The sequence below is a fragment of the Spinacia oleracea genome, chromosome 2, assembly GCF_020520425.1.
Source record: "Spinacia oleracea cultivar Varoflay chromosome 2, BTI_SOV_V1, whole genome shotgun sequence".
NCBI classification, from domain to species: Eukaryota; Viridiplantae; Streptophyta; class Magnoliopsida; order Caryophyllales; family Amaranthaceae; genus Spinacia; species Spinacia oleracea.
Window position 1 is genome coordinate 104,673,657 of NC_079488.1, and position 18,398 is coordinate 104,692,054.

At 35.0% G+C, this 18,398-nt stretch overlaps 4 protein-coding genes and 1 long non-coding RNA gene across 7 annotated transcripts; 2 read left to right on the top strand and 3 right to left on the bottom strand.

Annotated features, from left to right (window-relative positions):
* Positions 1 to 1,196: 1,196 nt before the first annotated feature.
* On the bottom strand, positions 1,197 to 5,164 carry LOC110790288 (protein CURVATURE THYLAKOID 1A, chloroplastic). The gene is made up of 5 exons (XM_021995075.2): positions 4,835 to 5,164; positions 3,179 to 3,273; positions 2,968 to 3,075; positions 2,336 to 2,407; positions 1,197 to 1,449 (listed from the first exon to the last, which is right to left on the bottom strand). Exons 1-5 carry the CDS (start codon positions 4,995 to 4,997, stop codon positions 1,384 to 1,386), a joined length of 504 nt encoding a protein of 167 aa, XP_021850767.1. The 5' UTR covers positions 4,998 to 5,164; the 3' UTR covers positions 1,197 to 1,383.
* Positions 5,165 to 6,627: 1,463 nt separating this feature from the next.
* Positions 6,628 to 10,108, top strand: LOC130468069 (uncharacterized). Its single transcript, XR_008928428.1, has 2 exons — positions 6,628 to 7,388; positions 9,785 to 10,108. It is a non-coding gene; the product is annotated as an uncharacterized lncRNA (long non-coding RNA).
* LOC110790274 (uncharacterized) lies at positions 7,395 to 8,626 on the top strand. The gene has a single exon (XM_021995065.2). The coding sequence runs from the start codon at positions 7,423 to 7,425 to the stop codon at positions 8,422 to 8,424; it is 1,002 nt and encodes a 333-aa protein (XP_021850757.2). The 5' UTR covers positions 7,395 to 7,422; the 3' UTR covers positions 8,425 to 8,626.
* On the bottom strand, positions 8,760 to 11,276 carry LOC110790307 (GDSL esterase/lipase At4g01130). Of its 3 annotated transcripts, none has more exons than XM_021995097.2 (5): positions 10,745 to 11,276; positions 10,479 to 10,673; positions 10,001 to 10,158; positions 9,642 to 9,912; positions 8,760 to 9,271 (listed from the first exon to the last, which is right to left on the bottom strand). In XM_021995097.2, the coding sequence occupies exons 1-5, from the start codon at positions 10,977 to 10,979 to the stop codon at positions 9,006 to 9,008; spliced, it is 1,125 nt and encodes a 374-aa protein (XP_021850789.1). In that variant the 5' UTR covers positions 10,980 to 11,276; the 3' UTR covers positions 8,760 to 9,005. The 3 variants fall into 3 exon arrangements, with proteins under 3 accessions (XP_021850789.1, XP_021850793.1, XP_021850781.1); XM_021995101.2 differs by having other exon boundaries at positions 10,479 to 10,679; positions 10,784 to 11,275; XM_021995089.2 differs by having other exon boundaries at positions 10,479 to 10,679; positions 10,745 to 11,267.
* Positions 11,277 to 11,629: 353 nt separating this feature from the next.
* LOC110790325 (uncharacterized) lies at positions 11,630 to 17,026 on the bottom strand. The gene is made up of 10 exons (XM_021995108.2): positions 16,858 to 17,026; positions 16,194 to 16,320; positions 15,970 to 16,106; positions 15,805 to 15,871; positions 14,928 to 14,980; positions 14,476 to 14,530; positions 14,311 to 14,385; positions 14,044 to 14,161; positions 12,104 to 12,150; positions 11,630 to 12,022 (listed from the first exon to the last, which is right to left on the bottom strand). Exons 2-10 carry the CDS (start codon positions 16,293 to 16,295, stop codon positions 11,921 to 11,923), a joined length of 756 nt encoding a protein of 251 aa, XP_021850800.1. The 5' UTR covers positions 16,296 to 16,320; positions 16,858 to 17,026; the 3' UTR covers positions 11,630 to 11,920.
* Positions 17,027 to 18,398: the final 1,372 nt, after the last annotated feature.

Consider the following 18,398-nt stretch of genomic DNA (forward strand, 5'->3'; position numbering starts at 1 on the left):
ATTACTTCGTTTAAAATTATTATTTGACAATTTTTTGTATAATATTGGCTGAAATATTTTTCCCCTTAACCTATTGCTTAATTAATAAATTTTTAAAATACTCATTTTTATCCTACTACATAATACATTTTTTTTATACGCTTAATATGATAATTTGACTAAAATATTCAGTATGTTGAATAGCTATTTCGACTAAAATATTAAGTAAATATATTTTCCATTATTTATATACCAATTTGATAAATATATTACCAAAAATCATATTTAGCAAATTAGTATAATGCGGCATATATTATTCCCATATTCTATAAACGAATATTTTTTTCATACATAATCAGATAATAAAATATGATATAATTAAAAAATAAATAGAGGAGAATAGAGATAGTTATGAAGTAACATGTTTCATTCCTTGTATTTGTTTTAGTAGAAAGAGTTATAAATTAGACATAGAAATATCCTAGTGTGTGCATGTTTAGATCACAATCCATACTACGTACTTCGTATATGGCATACGGAGTACTAATAATGGTATATGATCACTATCGCACATCTACCAACATAAGCTGGTGGAGAGCTCACCTCTACTGCGAGTAAGGTCAATTCTTCTTACCTTATGTGTGGCATTTTTTTTTTTCCAGTAGGTAACATAAAGGACCCTAATTGAACTAACACCTCGCACATGTATTTCCAGTCAGTTTTGTAGGCCAGACTCATTTGAAATAAGGGGATTATGATGGAAATCCTCACTCCGAATAGCCCCTAGTGGGGTTTGACCTCAAGCCAACTCTTTACTACTAGGTCAACTTGTTTGGTTTAATGTGTCGTATATAAATCGAATGCCTTTGTCACCTGTACATATACATAACTGTGGAGTTCGAAAAAAACACAATCCTGTATGTCTTCTCCCATTAACATCATTTCAGCAAATTTGTTTACTTTATTTGTAACAGATCTACCAGTAAACAAGAAAACTGCTATGAATCCAGCAGTATGAAAGAGGTAAAGGAAGTATGAAGCTCAAAAGCTTTCAGTTAACAAGGTGTCAACCTATTATACCAAGATCAATTGTACCTGACAAATCCAACTGCTAAATGTTCGAATAATAACATCAGAGATTTGCAGTGTATAACCATAAAAATGATGAAATGCAATTCGGCCTAACGTTGCTGTAAATTACAGCAGGAAAAACAGAGCAACAAAAAGCCACTTGAATTACATAAAAACTTGTACATTTATCCAATCCATATCAACATTCCAATTCTAAAACTGGAGACAGAATCAATTGCGATACATAATAGGAGTAGCTCTATGGCCTATTATACAACATGATTGGGAACCGAGTTCCTCTTCACTTTGAGTATTGCTAGTCTAGGTGATATTTTACTCAGTTCCAGCAATTTTCTTCTTCAATGATTCAATGTCTTCTGCGAGTTCCTTTCTACTAGTCTGAACAAGACACATAAACAAGAAAGAAAAGGGAGGTCAGCGTCCTTTACCTTTTGGAACTAAAATTAAGCAATGCGTAAATAATGATCACAGAAAAAAGGACTCATGGTGAAAGTAGCATGGCACTTGTTTCCCCTTCTTTTGCTTTCTATTTTCTTCCACTAAAACCCACTTTCATCAGTAGTTTAACATTAAAAATTCAGTTTTGATGAGCAAAATTTTGATCACAGTGTAGAGCTTTTCTTCTTAAAAAGCAGTTGAAAGCAATGCCTTATAATGATCATCTAGTAAAAGATACTTGCATTATTTGGGTGCTAAATAAGAAATCACTTTTTTCTTTGGCTCATGAATTTTTTTGATTAATCAAGATTGTCCACTGTCCACCGGCAAATCTAATTCCCATGAATTTCAAAATATACAAAGATAAGAGCTTTATACAAAGTATTAAGCAAGACAATAATCATGATACTTACTTTTAAGCTTTGCAATGTTTCAGTGCTAAATCGAAGAGAAATTTATTTTAAAAACAAGTTACTAATTGCAAGAGACGCACCAAATTGTGACACAGGTAATTGAATATACAAACAACGTATTTTAGCAGCATGAGGAGTCAAATTGACTCAAATATCAGTAGGGCCTCCGTGCACTAACTAGTAAAGTGAGAAAGGCAAAAGCAAGTAATAAGGATGGAAAAACAAGACAATGTTAACTTAAAACAAAAAGGCTTTCTTTAATTCTTCTTAGCTGAACAGGGCAGGAAGGGTACTGGGGTTGAAGCTGAAATTGGACTTACAAGTAAAGGATAATTGTTTTAATTGGTTCAGAAAGATTACAAAAGTAAGCAGCTTAAATTCAGTGCACGGAAAAGAACAAACAGGAACTTTACCTTGAAAAGAAGGTATCGGTAAACAAACCATCCCGTGTATCCGAGCCCAACCAATTCCATGAGCTTTGGAAGCTGATAATAACAACAACGTAAATTATGGCTCAAACATAATTTCAAAAAATGCTAATTATCAGGGGAAATGTTCCAAATTTGTTCTGTAATTCAACCTTGTGGTTCAATTCATCTTTAAAACCCCAATAACAAACTTAACAACAGTGTATTCACAATTTCACGGAGACTTCAATTGTGGCAAAATAACAAGTCCGGATTCCTTCACGGTAAGTAAGTTCAGCTGATTCACTAACTAGGTTCAGCCAGCTCAAGAGAAAGCAACAATAAGGAAACATGAAGGAATCTGAGGCCCAATATTCCTTAAATTGATCACCCTTCAAGTTATCTACAATAATTTTCTTTTTAGTTTGTCGGCTAGGAAGGGGTGTTCGAAGGGAAGTAAAATGATGTAATTCAAATTTCAAATACTAGGGAGGGTAAAATACTGTTCAAGCTAGGCATTCAGAAAGGAGATATACTTTGATGTGTGACAGTCCAAGGACTCTAAAACACAACCAGTTGTCCAGTTATCAAGAAAACAGATCCAAGAAGGGGTATAGTGGAAAAGAAAAATCACATACCAGAGGAACAGAGTTGATAGCACCAACAAGAATGGAAGATAGCCAAACTGCAACTACTGCACCACCACCGTATATAAGTACAGTGGACTTATTCTCAACATTATCCCACTGCAAAAGTTTAAACAAAAAGAAAAGATTATTGTTTTCAACAATTAAGCCATGACGAAACAAATGCAGTAGGGGTTCATTTAAGGTCATAATTCACACCTACCTTCTCTTTCAGGTCACTAAGTAATTCACTGCTATCAACAGAGGTTTCGTCTGTTGAGGAAGCTTTGACCTGAAGTGAAGAAAATCTCCTTGACTCTGCAGAGAGAAAAATAGAACAGGGTAAGCACCAGCTATGCAAAGAAGTAGCCAAAACAGACAAGAGTTAGACATTCTAAAACCACGTATCAACAAAATTTCACAACAGCTGAAAGTTCTTGAATGCTATTAATGAACTCCGCGTGTTTAAGTAAGCTGGTGATTACCGGGGGCTGTTATGTACTTATGTATACATCTTCAGCTACAAAGTCAAAAATCACATGGCTCTTCATTTGTGACCAAATCTTTACAATCAAGTAGCGTAGAATCTTTTAAAACTCCAAATTGTTTAGTCATATGTCCAAAATAAAGGCATTCATTCTATTCAACTTTAGAATACTCACTTCATCCCCAAGACAATATCCAAGCGAACTTTTTTAAAATATTTTTTTTTTTTTAAAAGAAGCAAAAGGATGTTCTTGGAGAAGTTACCAAAACAATAGCATGAGCGATATTCCTTCAATGAGTTCAATCAGGAAACCAGTTTAGCTTAGAGATGCCCCAAAATTGGATAGATTAGGAATGCAAGCAAAAGGAGATTTCTCAGGCACAAAAAGGGTTATGTAAACACTCCATATCATAATTCCATAATCAATCGCTAGACATTCCAATTCCGGTAACATATAGTTCACAAAAACTAAGGAACTCGGTCACTCAGACACAAACCACACAATAAGAAGTGCACGGCAGCAAGAGAATAAGCAAAAGAATCCAAATGAAGATCACATTTGACGCATAATACACTTATTATACGTAGTAAAACACATACGTCGTATATCTTTACCATTCCAGTTCCTCTTTCTTAGCCACATTGTAAATTTGTAATCAGTTAATATATTACAAAACTATGTAACCGTACTGGCTAGAGGATGACCCCACATGTTTGAACATCCTACGCCCAGCTAATAGATGGCAATATCAAAACTATGACATTTTTTATGTTGTTAGAAAATATTTGCATTCGTTCCCAAATTCCCATCAAAACTGGATATGTAGATCACTTTCAGTTTAGCAAGACAGTGAACTCAATAGGTAGCCTCTACTAAAATACCCCTCAATGTATTGATGTCGTCTCATGGTCATCTTTACCTTTGGATTGATGATGATTGCTAGAGAATTAAACAACCCATTTGGTGATCTTTAACCAATTCCCACACATTAATATATGATCATCTAACTATATGGTCTTCTTACATATACAACTATACAAGTGTCTCAAAATGTTCAAGTCTACTATGATTAATTGCAATGATATAATCTGGGTTTTATTCAATTCCCAACAAATAACATAATTCCACATCTAATTGGGAAACATATTAGAAACAAATAAGACAAAACCATGAAATTACAATGTACTCTGAGATATCAACAGTGGTCAACGCTTGTTGTTCAAAGACAAAACTTTAAAATTCAACACAATCAGTCAATCAATTAGAGCACTGATATTAACTAAACCAATAAGCAAACCCCAATAAACATCAAAGCTAAAAACAGCAAACAAGGTACGTAAAGAACAAGGATGATAGCCAAGTGTTCGACAGAATGCCGCAAAGAAAAATACCAGACAAATTGTTGGAGAAGATCTTCAAAGAAGAAGTAGAGGTACGAGGAGGGAGATAAGGCAACGCTATAAAGCGGGAGGAGTGGTTGGCGTGGACACGTGGAAGCAACCCACTTGTTGCAGCCGCCATTGAAGACGATGTTCCTGCATAAGTTGCTGCCATATTTTACCCTCCTTCACAAAAAATTGCGCCCTTTTGCAGGCTCACTTTCTCTTTCTAGAAAAGTTAGAACTTTGGGGTGCTTGAAAATGGTTGAATTTGGTGAAATTTGATTGTTTGAAATTGGGGATTTTTTCAGTTGGTTATCCACCATTCGTAGCATATCCTTGAGATTTTTTCTCTTTAAAAAAAGAAGGTGATTTTGTTGAGTGACACGTGGAGTCACGAGGAGCCCTGATTGGGTGACTCCCTATCTCAAAATCCACGTTTGACTTCTCCTTCACTTAATTATAATTAATAAAAACAACATTCCAAAATTTAAATTTTGAGAATTTTGAGGTAATGGAATGGTTGTTGTGTAGGGTTTGATGCAATGGAATGGTTGTGTGGAGTTTGTGGTTGTTTAGGTTATGTTAGATTAACTCATTTTTTAAAAAATACTAGGATAATAATTTTGTCCTTTATATTCTTTGTGTAGTATTAAAAAAAACATTATTATGAACTATTTGAAATTGATAAATTTTTGCTACTGTAATATAGTATGTGCAACTATAAATTGTGAGCAAATGGAATACCTCGGTGTTCCCTTAACAAATGGATCGTCTGAGCGGCGTAAATAATGATTGATTATTTTATCCTTTACTACTCCCTCCGTCCCAAAATTATTGTCCTGTTTTTTAAATCGGGCGTCTCAAAATTATAGTCCTGTTTCTAATTTTGTCTGCTAAGGTCCCCACTTTCTCATGTATTATATTAATTAAAAATGTATTGAAACCCCACCCATGTACTATATTCCACTTTCCTATGTACTAAATTCTCTTTCACATGTACTTTATTCCACTTTTCCATACAACTCAATCATCATTTGTACTTTATTCCACTTTTTCATGTACTTTATTCCATTTTTCTTTAAATCCGTGTTTTTGATCAAACGGGATTATAATTATGGGACGGAGGGAGTAAAATAAAACAATTTGAACACAAAAAATATTTTAGATTACAATGTAAAAGAGAATTAAATTAAAAGATACTTACTAAAATCACCAAATATTGAAAGTAAGAAAAAAATATCATTAAAAGGGGTAAAAAGTAATTAACCAAATAAGTATTATTAAGTATGCGTTTTTAAATTACAAGTACACATCGCGTGCATAGAAAACTAGTTATTATGTAGGTGAGGAGCATAGGCCGAAATCGTACACGAGTCAAACCAACTTAGTTAAGCAGGCAACCAAGCTAAGTCTTCAGAAGTAAGGGCGAAAGGTAAAGAGAATTTTAACCTATAAAGTATCCCTAGTGAAACTTGATCGCATAAATACAAGGCTTTCATTAGATGTACTACTTAATTATCAGTAAATTATCAATATTGCAATTAGCTCGTATCCTATAAACTTGTGTGTCACTTAGTTAAATGTCAGACCATGGTCAATGGTATGTCAATTGAGTGCTTGGATAACAAGTGGGTGACAATGTGATATACTAACATGATTACATGACTCATGGTTTAACAAATTACTCCGTATTAATTTATCGGACGGTCTTTTACAAGCATTTGCTTTTTTAATTAGTAGAACATTTTTCATTCAAATCATGACTCCATGAGTTTTACCAATCATGATTTAAGATGAATTTGCTACTCGCCTCTTGTAGGAGTACATCCTCTACCAATGATTGAAGGCACAATTCTTGCATTATCAATATTCTCTTATTCCTCAATCCACACCCTCTATGGCTCTACCAAACAAGTTTATAAAATGTAATTGTACCAAACTACTTATATAAACCCATATTAAATTATAATCAGCCAAAACCAAACCATAATATTTTAATTTTAATTTTCAAAAAAATATAGTATTTGTGTGTTTGGTTTGTAAATTAAGCCCGTATTCTTCGCTAACTAAGTGTCAAGAAATAAAAACCAAAACCATTATTTTGAACAACTCAAAAAGCACTCCTCCCTTTTTCTTCTCTGGTGCTGACAGTCTAGCATACCATACCCCCTTCTTCTACGTAATTATACCACTAATCACTTAATTAGTACTACTAATTACATTATTTATTTCCTTATTTATCATCAACCATTCTCTATTTCCTTTTTTCTAGCTTAAAAATTTCCATTTTCATCTTACTTTTACCAACAAAACTCTCAAACTCTAACCATTACTTCTCCACTTCCCAAAGTTCTCATCTTTTTTCTTTTTCTCTGATTCATAACCCATTAAAAATCCAATCTTTTTCATCCTTTTTTCACAAAAATCAGAGGTTTTCTGGGCAGAAGAATAAAGATTGCAACTTTCTTAATCTTTTTTGCAGATTAATTAAGGAGTTAATTAATCATAATCCCAGAATGTAATTAAGATCAGAAGCAATGTGGGCAGATTCTAATATAAACTGGTATGCATCAATTTCTACTACTGGTATATGGGTGATGATCATGTTCTTAAATTTGTCATTTTTATCTTCATTTGCCTTACAATTAAACAACATTACACATATTACTGACAATAATTCTACTAATTTAGATGATTATCTCTATAATTACTCCTCAAAATCATTACCCAAAAAGCCTCACACAGGTGTTCTGTACAATATATCTCTCCCTGGTAATTTTTCTGGTGTGAAGGTTTCAGTTATGAGGTTAAGGAGCAGTACATTATGGGGTAAAGGAGTAAATTCGACATATTTCGAAATACCACCAAAAATATACACAATCCCTTATGTGAAAAGATTGGAAATCATGTATGAAAACTTGGGGAATTTATCATCTCATTACTATGAGTTACCTGGGTATACATTTCTCACCAAAGTCATTGGTTTCGCGGTGTATGATGCCTCGGGCTCAAGTGGAGAAAAGAGGTCGAAAAGGCTTAATATCACCTTAATAGGGGAGCCAATTAAGGTGAAGTTTTCTAAAGGGGAATTGTTATTATCTCAAGGAAGAAATAATAGTAATGTGAAAAATAATAAGGTTAAAAAATGTGTTAGATTTGATCCATTGAATGGTTTGGTTGAATTGGGTGATATGTTAAGGCCTAATGTTTGCTTGTCACAAGGTGTAGGGCATTTTGCTATAGCAATGCCTAAAGTTAATGACTCTACACCACCACCACCACCACCTTCACCTCTGCCTTCACCACCTTCGCCGTTGTTGCCATCTTCTCTAGGAAGAAGAGATAAAAGGAAGAAGAAAATCATCGCGTTGTGGGTGTGGTGGGTGGTTGGATTCGCGGCTGGATTTGTTGGTTTGATGTTGTTGGTTGTGTGTATTGTTCTTGGTTATAAAATAATAAGTTCGAGGAAATTCAAAAGAATGGAAAGAATGTCAGAGAAGAGTGAGTCTCTTGATACAACATGGATTGGTAATAGTAAGTTGCCTTTGGCTCCTGTCACTAGAACTCAGGCAGTTCTTGAGAATGACTTTGCTCCTTGAGAATTATTTTCAGTTTTCCTTTTTTTAGTTTGTGTTCCATGTTCTTTAAGATAGTTTAATTAGTTTCGTGAATGTACACTATACTTAGCATTGCAATTGTTCATGGGAAACTGTAAATTAATTTTGAGCTTCATTTTGCTTTTATATATTTGCTTTAGCTGGTGAAATTTCCCTTAATATACTTGCACTATTCAAAACAAAATTGATTTATTAACACTATTATGTTCATAATACTCCTGCTGGTTTCTACAAGATGACAGGAAATGTGAAAAGAAAAACAAAGAGTTTGGTGGAATAGACCCATCATTTCCAGCAAATACACCAAAGAACTTAACTGGAAAAATAAAAACAAAAGACAAGCATATTATTGTCCACTTAGTCCATTATCAACTTTGAATTAAGGTGTGAAACTAATATAAACAATAATCATGTTTAAATCCTTTAATTTAACTCCATCAACAACTTCCAAGGACGAATCTTCCTTGTATCATTCATTAAAACATAACTACTATTACTACTAATAATGTCAACTAGTACTGATCTAAGAAAAGGCCAGTTTAGGTACTGCAGACTGCAGTTTATCAGATACGCTGGAGATCACAGACGCGGTGAAGAAGGAAAGGAGGATCGAATTTAGAGCCATTAAGAATGGCTAAAGTGACAATCTTGTTGGCGGCTTCAGTAGCATGTATGCCATCCCAACTTACATATTTGCTTGGATCTTCACAAGCTGTCGCGGTTAATGTACTTCCGTTGATGAGCTTGGTGTTTCCACAGAATACCTGGGGGTTGAAATTGTAATTTCCACCCCCTTGTCCACAACATGCTCTAGTTCCATACTTCAGTCCTGTTTTTATCACAAACAAGATCAAAACCTAAAAGTAAAAAGCATAAAAGAGGCTCCTTTCTGAACAGAGGTCTAAAAAGTAGTACTACGTTTGATTTATTCCACAGGGTAAGAATTGTTGCTAATAACTATTAATATTGCTCATGATTAAGACCAGATTAAGGCCATTTTAGCTGATGCAAGCTTACTTTATTTAATAAAATTGTATAGTTGATCAATGCTGCCTTAACCATCATAAGCTAATTAACTCAATATCTAATTAGACATCAAAGTATAACAACTAATCATTTTAAATAGCAGAAACCCATTCATGATTACTCAAAAAAAAAGCATATGAATAATTTATATATAACTCGTAAAGTAGTAATACCATAAGATGTAGGGTGCTGGAAGAGGTCAAGCAACACAGAATGAGTATCCACATAAATAATGGAAGCATCAGGTAAAACTGCCCTGGTTTGTTGGATTGCCTTTTTTAGCATCTCATTGTAATCTCTCACTGCATTGTTGTAGGAGATCATGCAACCAAATTCGTCGATATCCGAGCTTTCGTGTGGGAGCTCCACCAAAAATGCAGGGTAGCAACCAATTGGTGCAAGGTTAAGCACCCAAAATGTTCTTCCTCCTATACCATATACTTCCTGTTATTTTTATTTCATCAACTTCTGAATTGTTAGTAAATGAACTTCAGAATTGTTAAAAGGAAAAAAAATGTGTAAAAGGGTAGACCTTGATGGCAGAAGCAATCTGGGAAATCACTTGAGGTAAGTACTGCTTCACTCCACTGATACCAATGTATGCTAAATTTCCAGTAAAGTCATTTTGGCCAATGTAGAATGTGTATAGTGCTTTACCAAATGTGCTCACAGAAGGAAGAGGGGTTGATACTAACAGAAGGAATTCAATCAGTACAACATTGAGGTTTTCTGAGACTATAATTGGTATAGTCCTTAAAATACTAATGGCTAAATGGTAACTTCAGGTAATAAATTGAGTTTGACCCATCAAAAAAAACATTTACCTTTAACTCGTGAGTTCCAAACTATGTTGTTTGATACCAAATAAAAATGCAATTACGTTGACTTGTGAGTACTAAATGAGAAAATGCAACCACTCTGCTTTAACCAAACTATGACAATACCAATTATAGCCTAAGACTTTCTCGTACAACATTAGATAGTAACCGCAACAATAATGAAATTGGTACCATTGTCATGAACTTTGGATTGTAACTCCTTCAATTGGTTAAGTTGAATGGCCAAAGAGAAGGGGCTGACACCAGTGACAAACAAGGAAGTGTTGGGCAGCCTTACAGTAGATGCTGCTGTTGCAAAGTTTGCTCCATGTCTGAAATCAGCTCCAATCGCCTTCAAGTACGGGCTTACAAATGGTATTCCGATGGCTTCAGCTGAAAAACATACAGAACATCATTGCCAAATAAACAGTTAAGTTTTAGAAAGATAGTGAAGTTACCTAAGAAATCAACAATGACCCTTCCATCAGAAGCTCTACCAACAGGTTTCTTGAAAAAAGTCATCCCAAACGGTCCTCTTTCAGATGGAAATGCAGCAAAGAAACCTCCTGTATCAGTATTAGAGTCTCCAAAGTTGAATATACCCTTTATTTCACATTTGCATTCACCTAAACTGGTGCTAAAAAACACCACCACCGTCACTACCACCACTACAGCCACCAACACACGACCCATTATCGCGCCACAAACAAGTCGGGGGGCTTTAACAATTTATGTTAGGCTTATGAAAATAATGGTAAGGACCAGAGAAGCACTGCACAATAGTTTTACTTTTAAACTTAGCATTAAAGAAGGATGTTGAGATGATATGTGAATGTGCATGCGTTGTGACTCGTGATCAATTGATATTTTGGTACTACTTCTAGTAAGCATGCCAGCAATTATTTAGATCCTACCTTTTGTGGACCGCCACGAGTAAATACTGGTAGTCTGGTGCCATGTATTTTGGTGTCGTGGGTATGATAATTGGCAGGTGAATGGTAATCTTGGACATGTTTCTGAGTTTTTTCTCCGACTTTATGGATCCTGGATTTTATGCATCATTCAAGTTGCATTGTCAATCATTTCACATTTATACTGATAATGTTTTAATTGGAACACCAAATTCTCATGAGCTTATTATTCTGCTCTAGAGGTGATCAAAGTTCGGGCTGGGCTTTAACACAAAAAATCATACCCGAACTATAAAGCTGGTACGGGCTTTGCGAGCCACAATGGGCTTTTACGGGTGGGCTTGAATTTTGGTCTAAAAATGCATATTTTATGCTACCCAAACCCGCACTTTTTTGGACAGGGTCAGGTGGGGGCAACAGGCCGGACTATGGTTGATCAGGTATATTCTGCTTGTATTCGCTGCATACAGAGTATTCACAAATACAATTGAAAAACACTGCTATATACGGAGTACTCCGTAGTTTGGAAATTGAAACAATAGGTATAATCCATATCTCTACAAGTACAAAAGGAAGTTGCCGCTACGATACGAAAAATAGTACGAGAAAAATACTTTGTACTCGGTGTATAAGTCCCATTTCTGAATGCAGTGAAAATTGGAAGGAGAACTTGCTCATCGGCAAGTCAGTAAAGATCTCAAGTATCCTAATAGAGTTGTGTTGTTACTCATTATTGTTAGCCTTCCTGTAAGGCATGAACCTATGGTCCTTTGCAGCGTTCCTCCTCCTCTTCTTTTCCATGAAAGAATCCAGCTTACCAGAATCCTGATTAAAGACAATAATATACCAGTTCAAGAGTAAGGCACTTAATCATACGCATAATACATGCAAAAGGTAAGCATATACCTTGAGTTTATTGTACTTCTCGATGTGCATCTGTTCTCGGACTTCAGCTGCAACAAGAAAATTAAATGAGCATTTGCAAGAAACACTGCTTCAAACAGCTCAAGTTGCGTAACGTGCATCTCATATGTTCTTCTGAGTTAGGCTCAATTAAGGTTGTGCGGTACTGAAGTGAAAATTCACAAGAAGACTGCCATCCCAACTCCGGCAATAGAAGTTGTTTAAGTACATCGAGAATAAACCTTTAGCCAGTATTCCTATCATCCAACAGAAGAATATTCCAATCTCTATAAAGGTCTTTCTTTACAAGTATGGCTATGCCGCTCTGACGCTCAGCCCTTCAACCCACTACTAGCGGGTCACCGTCTATCATACGAAGCCATCAACAAGACATTTTAACTTTATCAACAATGTCAAAGAAACCAGCTACGCTAAGTCCACTCTCCAAATGCAAATTGCAAACCCTCAGAATCATCTACTGCTAATGTTACATCAACAAATCTAAGAATATTAATCATCCAATATTTTCAAAATGCTTTCAATTATAAAGTATATTCATACCATTAGCTTAACCTCCACACTTTTCCCTTCAATCCATATTAACATGAGAAAATTAAATTAACTCACTCCCATCTAAAATGGCTTGCTTCTATGAAGCATTGAAGCACAGATCTAAGGGGAAGGCCTGAAGTAATTCTAGAATCAGAGAGTTTTGTAAAGATGACACAGTAAAAAGAAATTGCAAAAGTATCTTTCGATATTCAAATCTGAGAATGAGAAATATCAAGATTGAGTATGCAGTTTAAAGGAAAAGAAAAGAGTGACCACAGGATGGTGGTGAACTGGTCATACACACAAAGATACGAAGTACGAAGTTAGAAGTCTAACCATCAGGTTAAGTTCTTGCTTTTATACAAATTTCCTGATATTTTGTTTTCTATGTAGCCATGTAGACTGTTTAGCTGTGTACTTCGTATTACTTTAGAGACATATCTGATTATTCTTCGTTTTAGAGGATTCTTTTGAAGTTTTTGCTTCTTTTTTCATTGACTTTCACAATTACATGAATAGTCTCTCTACCACTCACTAATTAGGAGTATGGTTGCGTACATTTAGACCCCTTAAGAATGTTTTGTTTCATGGTGGGTGGTTATCATTTGACTTTTAACATACTAGATCAACATATCAACATCCTTCCTCTCCTTTATTATGAAGTAGCAAATCAGTCAAATTCCTTTCGTACAAAAATAGGTCCGACAGGCACCGATTTTCTGCAATTGCAAGTGTAAGCAGGTGTGCCTTTGCCCCCTGACCCCCTCCACAAAAGGAGCATATGAGGCTCTAGAGTAAGTGTGGTGTGATTCACTCAAAAAGTTACGGAAGCTGGAAACAGATTTTTTACAAAGTAGGTCTGAAAGATAGGGGAATAAAAAGTCACAGTAATCACTTAGGCTCCGTTTGGTAGAGCGTAAAACGTTTTCATGGAAAACGATTTTCCCCTTGTCAACCATTTTACGTTGTTTGGTTGGGTAAGGGATGGAAAACAATTTTCCATGACTCCTCAAAGGTGGAAAACCCTTTTACATTTGAAAGGGAGGGAAACCACTTTTCCTTCGTTACTCCTTACCTCCCTCTCCTTTCTTCCCCTTAATTTTCACCATCTTCTCCCATTTTCCTTTAAGGTACCAAACAAAGGAAAACTATTTGGAATTGTGTTTTCCCTTGAAAAATGTTTTCCATGGAAAATCATTTACAAAGAAAACGTTTTACGCCCTACCAAACGGATCCTTAATGCATCTGCATTGTGGATCAAAGTGTGTGTGTGTGTGTGTGTGTGTGTGTGTGTGGATGGCCATATCCCGCTTCATTTGATATGCATGTTTCCTTATAGGAGAGGGAGGAATTGAAACAAGAAGGAAAGAAAAAGATATGGAAAGGGTTACATTTCTTGATATAAAAGGGACGTTTTCCTTGCTTTACTGCTTCTCTCACCCTCTTCTTCTGCTCAGAAAGAATTTGATCTCTTCTGAGCTGTATTGAATCAGACTTCATTTGTTTGTCCTAAGAAAAAACATAAAAAAGCGAACTTGTGAAAATCAAATCATAACTTTATAGGTATGAAAAGTGTAATAAGCTTCAAGCATGAACTTTAATGAAAGTGAGTCCTCAAAACACTCTTTAAAACTAAAACAGTAGGCGGAAATACTTACAATCACGGAAATCTGATTTCTCAATTTTTCAATGACTTCAGGGTCTTTTGATGACCCCAACAACTTCTTCAATTCCTGTGAGAAGACGAAAGTATTATGATGATGGCTGAGAAGGCAAAACAGATTTTAAAACAAGGCAGACAACAAAAAGCAAAATAAACATACTTCTTTTTCGACGGGAAGGTTCTCTTCGTAGATAAATTTGTATCTCTTCTTGAACCTGTTTTGTACACAAAGCTTATGTTTAATGTTGAATGATGCAAGTCATATGCAACAATGCAACTTCTATCAAATATGCCCCTGCTTAAATTCCATGTTTAGGTCATCATATTACTCCATCACATCATATAATATTGTGAGTCTACAAACTGTACACCGATTTCACCGCATATCTCTAAGATATATCCTTTCCTAGTTTCCTAATACGAATATATATAACAAAAGATTGAAAGTCTGGTACCAAATCAAATCAGTAGCAGAATAAACTATCTTCAAAGATCAGCATTCACAGATTTAACAAAAACAAAAAGTGACAGAAAACTGCTGGAATAGAATATGAGATATAAAGCTAGAATACAAGCACAAAATGAGTATCCAAATTCAAACAGGAGCCTTACCCCTCTTCATCAAGCGTGCCGCAAAGAGACTCAAAACGTGGATCACGTACTACCTATTACAATCACATTACAAAAGTGATTAGCCTCGCGAGAACACAAAACAGAGCTTACAAATATCCGCTTGAACTTCCAATGGGAGAAAATAATTCCATAAGTTATGATAATTGATGGGTGTCTTAACCGGGAGGCATATACCAATCCAGAACCACCTCCGTCGCCAGAGATCCCATAGTTGCTAGAGTGCTAGACTAGGTGGTGAAATTTCATTCAAAGACCAGGGCAATCGTAATTGTAGAAATCCCAATTGTTTGAATGCGAGACTAAATAGTTGCTAGCCTAGGTAGTGAATTTCATTAAAGGAACAGGGCTATCATAATATTCCAAACACCATTCATTATCATCATTACCCCATTGCATCGAAGAGGCTCCCGCAAGAAGCGGGGTAAGGGGGGTCGGACGTACACAACCTTACCCCAAAAATAATTAATGAACTACATAGTTGCTGATATTATCATCCTAACCAATGAGTAAGGAAAGTGATCCACCGTAATATTTTTGTTAGTTTGTTACTACGTAGTACATACTACCTCCGCTTCACAATGCATGTAACATTTCTCATCTGGGCACTATATATCAACCAACTTTGATAATCTTTCTTACGATTATGTAAGAAAAAACACAGTCAAGTTCGCATCAATGTGAGGATTCCAAATGTCAACTTTTTATAATTTTTACTTATATGCAATTAGAGATACTAATGTCCAAAAAAGCATGTTGGAATACGTGTGAAAAAAGAAATGTTGCATGTATTGTGAAATGGAGGTAGTAGTTGCTATATAAAAAAATTAATGAACTACATAGTTGCTGTCAGTTTCACCTTCTTAGGCACTTGAATCACTTCTCTGAATCTACTAACAGGCTTTTTGCTACTCACCTCCATTGGCCTTCATTAAAAAAAAGTGATACCAATACTCAATTCCAAATAATTGTTAAAAATATCACCAACTAGCACAGTAGTAACAATGATTCACGACCTCCATACCTGTTTTTATTTGCTCGCTTAGACTTATTCTCAGATTCGCGTTTCCGGTGCAAGGCAAGGGTGCTGCCATCTGCACGCGCCTTCTGTAACTCTCCAAATGGTACATCAGCAAGTTCATTCTGTATATTGACTTCCTCCTATGTAGACATACAAAAAATCCATCACAAATTGACACAACAACTCAACTACTTCACTGGAAATCACATATCATCAAAACCACTAACATCTTCAGAAAACGACTCGCTATCTTCACTTGAGGAATCGCTCTCCTCGAATTTAATCTTGGTTGAAGAAGGCAATTGGTTTAAATCAGCATGCTTCCTCATTATGGTCCAAACCCAAAATAATTGACTGAAGAAAATCAAATTGTAACTTTGTAAGCCAATATCATTCAACAGCCCTCGTAAGACATATTAACCTATGACCTATCCTAAACGGGGGAGTCAAGTCGACAATCATAAAACAGCAAGCTCTTAACCTTAGTGAAAATTATTCAGTTTAATCAGATAATTGACAACATTGTCACTTAATACTGACAAAATCATACGAAGTATTAGAAAACTAAATTTAAAGCCTTGATGCTAATTGATTCGTAATGTAGATGATAATATACATAAACCCTAATTTAAATGAAAAAAAGTACGAAAGATTCAAAAGCCCCCAACCCGCAAATTAACTCGACGCTTGCCATAATAGCCGATAATTCTTCACCAATTAAGCTCACAAATCAACTTATTAGCTTATCATTTTGTAGAACATGTAACTCGTTTACAGTGTAACTCTATGAAATGACTACGAAATTAAAGGAAATGAATAAAAATGTATTATAGAAGAGAAACAACATTTATATGTGAAACAATTGAATGAGAAACAAACATATTCGCAAACCTGGGAATTCGATTGAAAGAAACTGGTTTTTAGCTCTCTAATTTGTGAACCTGAAATTTGGCTTCAGTTCACGAACCTGCGTTTTGATTTTGATAAGGAAATGGAAGAAAATCGAAGAGAGTAACTGAAACGTGAACTGGTAGTCTGTTACGGGGAGAGGGAGAAGGGGTGGAGAGGGTATTTTTTGGGTCTTGAACCCACGGATTCAAGATCCGAATACAATTTGCAACTGACCTGAAGAAACCCGACATCCAATTTGGATCCGATAAATTTAAACCGAGCCAAATTTACATGCGACCGATAATTTTAACTCAATACAACTTGGAAATCGATTCGACCAGCAGTTGAAATGATTATATATTAATCTTTTTAAAATTTGCAGGCCATGTTTGGTTAGGAGCGGTTAGCTGTTAGCTAATAGTTGGTTTGACTAGCTGTTAATATTAACTGATTTGACTAGCTGGTTGCAGTAGTTGTTTGTGTAAAGGTGTTTGGTAAATTAGCTGATAGCGGTTAGCCGTTAATATGAAAATGACCATTAATAGCATTGACATACTTTTTGTCTTATTAATATTAGACAAATATTTTATTGTGTTAATTTTTTTCTCTCTATATTCTAATAAAACATTTACTAAATAAAAAAAATTATTTATTTAATTTTTTTTAATAATAATATATTTTTCAAATAGATAAATATTACTAATGAAATTTTAAGCATAATTGCAATATACTTCAATTGCGTCAAAGTACTAATATAAAATTTATTACAACAAAAAACGAATCTAGTAAATATGGTGAAATGAAAAAGAAAGTGTGAGTAATGTTTTTAGGAGAAAAATATGTAGGGTACCAAGGTTGATAGTGGTTGTAATAATAGAAAATAATAGGACAAAAGAGTCATTTAATTTCATCCACTTTCTCAAACCTCTAATTGCAAAAAGCTCATATATTGAGCTTTTTCAAAATTAGCTTTTTCACCCCAAAACTCTCTTTCAATCCTCTCCTAACCAAACACTCCCAATTAGCTTTTTCTAAATGTCAAACCTCTAATTCTAAATCTCTTTTTCTCTCAAACCTCTCCTAACCAAACACCCCCGCAAACTTATTTATACTCCCTCCGTCCCTTAATACTCGCACCGCTTTCCTTTCGGGTCGTCCCTTAATACTTGCACCGCTTCTATAAATGAAATCTTTACCAATATTATATTATTTCTCACACTTACCTACTACCCCACCTACACCTCTACTCCCTACAAAAAAAACATTTAAAAATCCACACCCCTCACTCACCACTCACCACTCCTCACCCCTTACACATTTCCCACTCACTATATTAAAAAAAAATACCCCACTATTAACTAACACCCATTAAATTAATAAGTCAATTTAAATATCATAAACTCCGCACCGATTTGACCGGTGCGAGTATTAAGAGGCAGTGGGAGTATTTCGTACTATTTTATTTTTTAATAATTCTTTTATTATTACTCCGTACAATATATTACAAAAATATTGTAATTTTTTTTTTAATACCCGTGCGT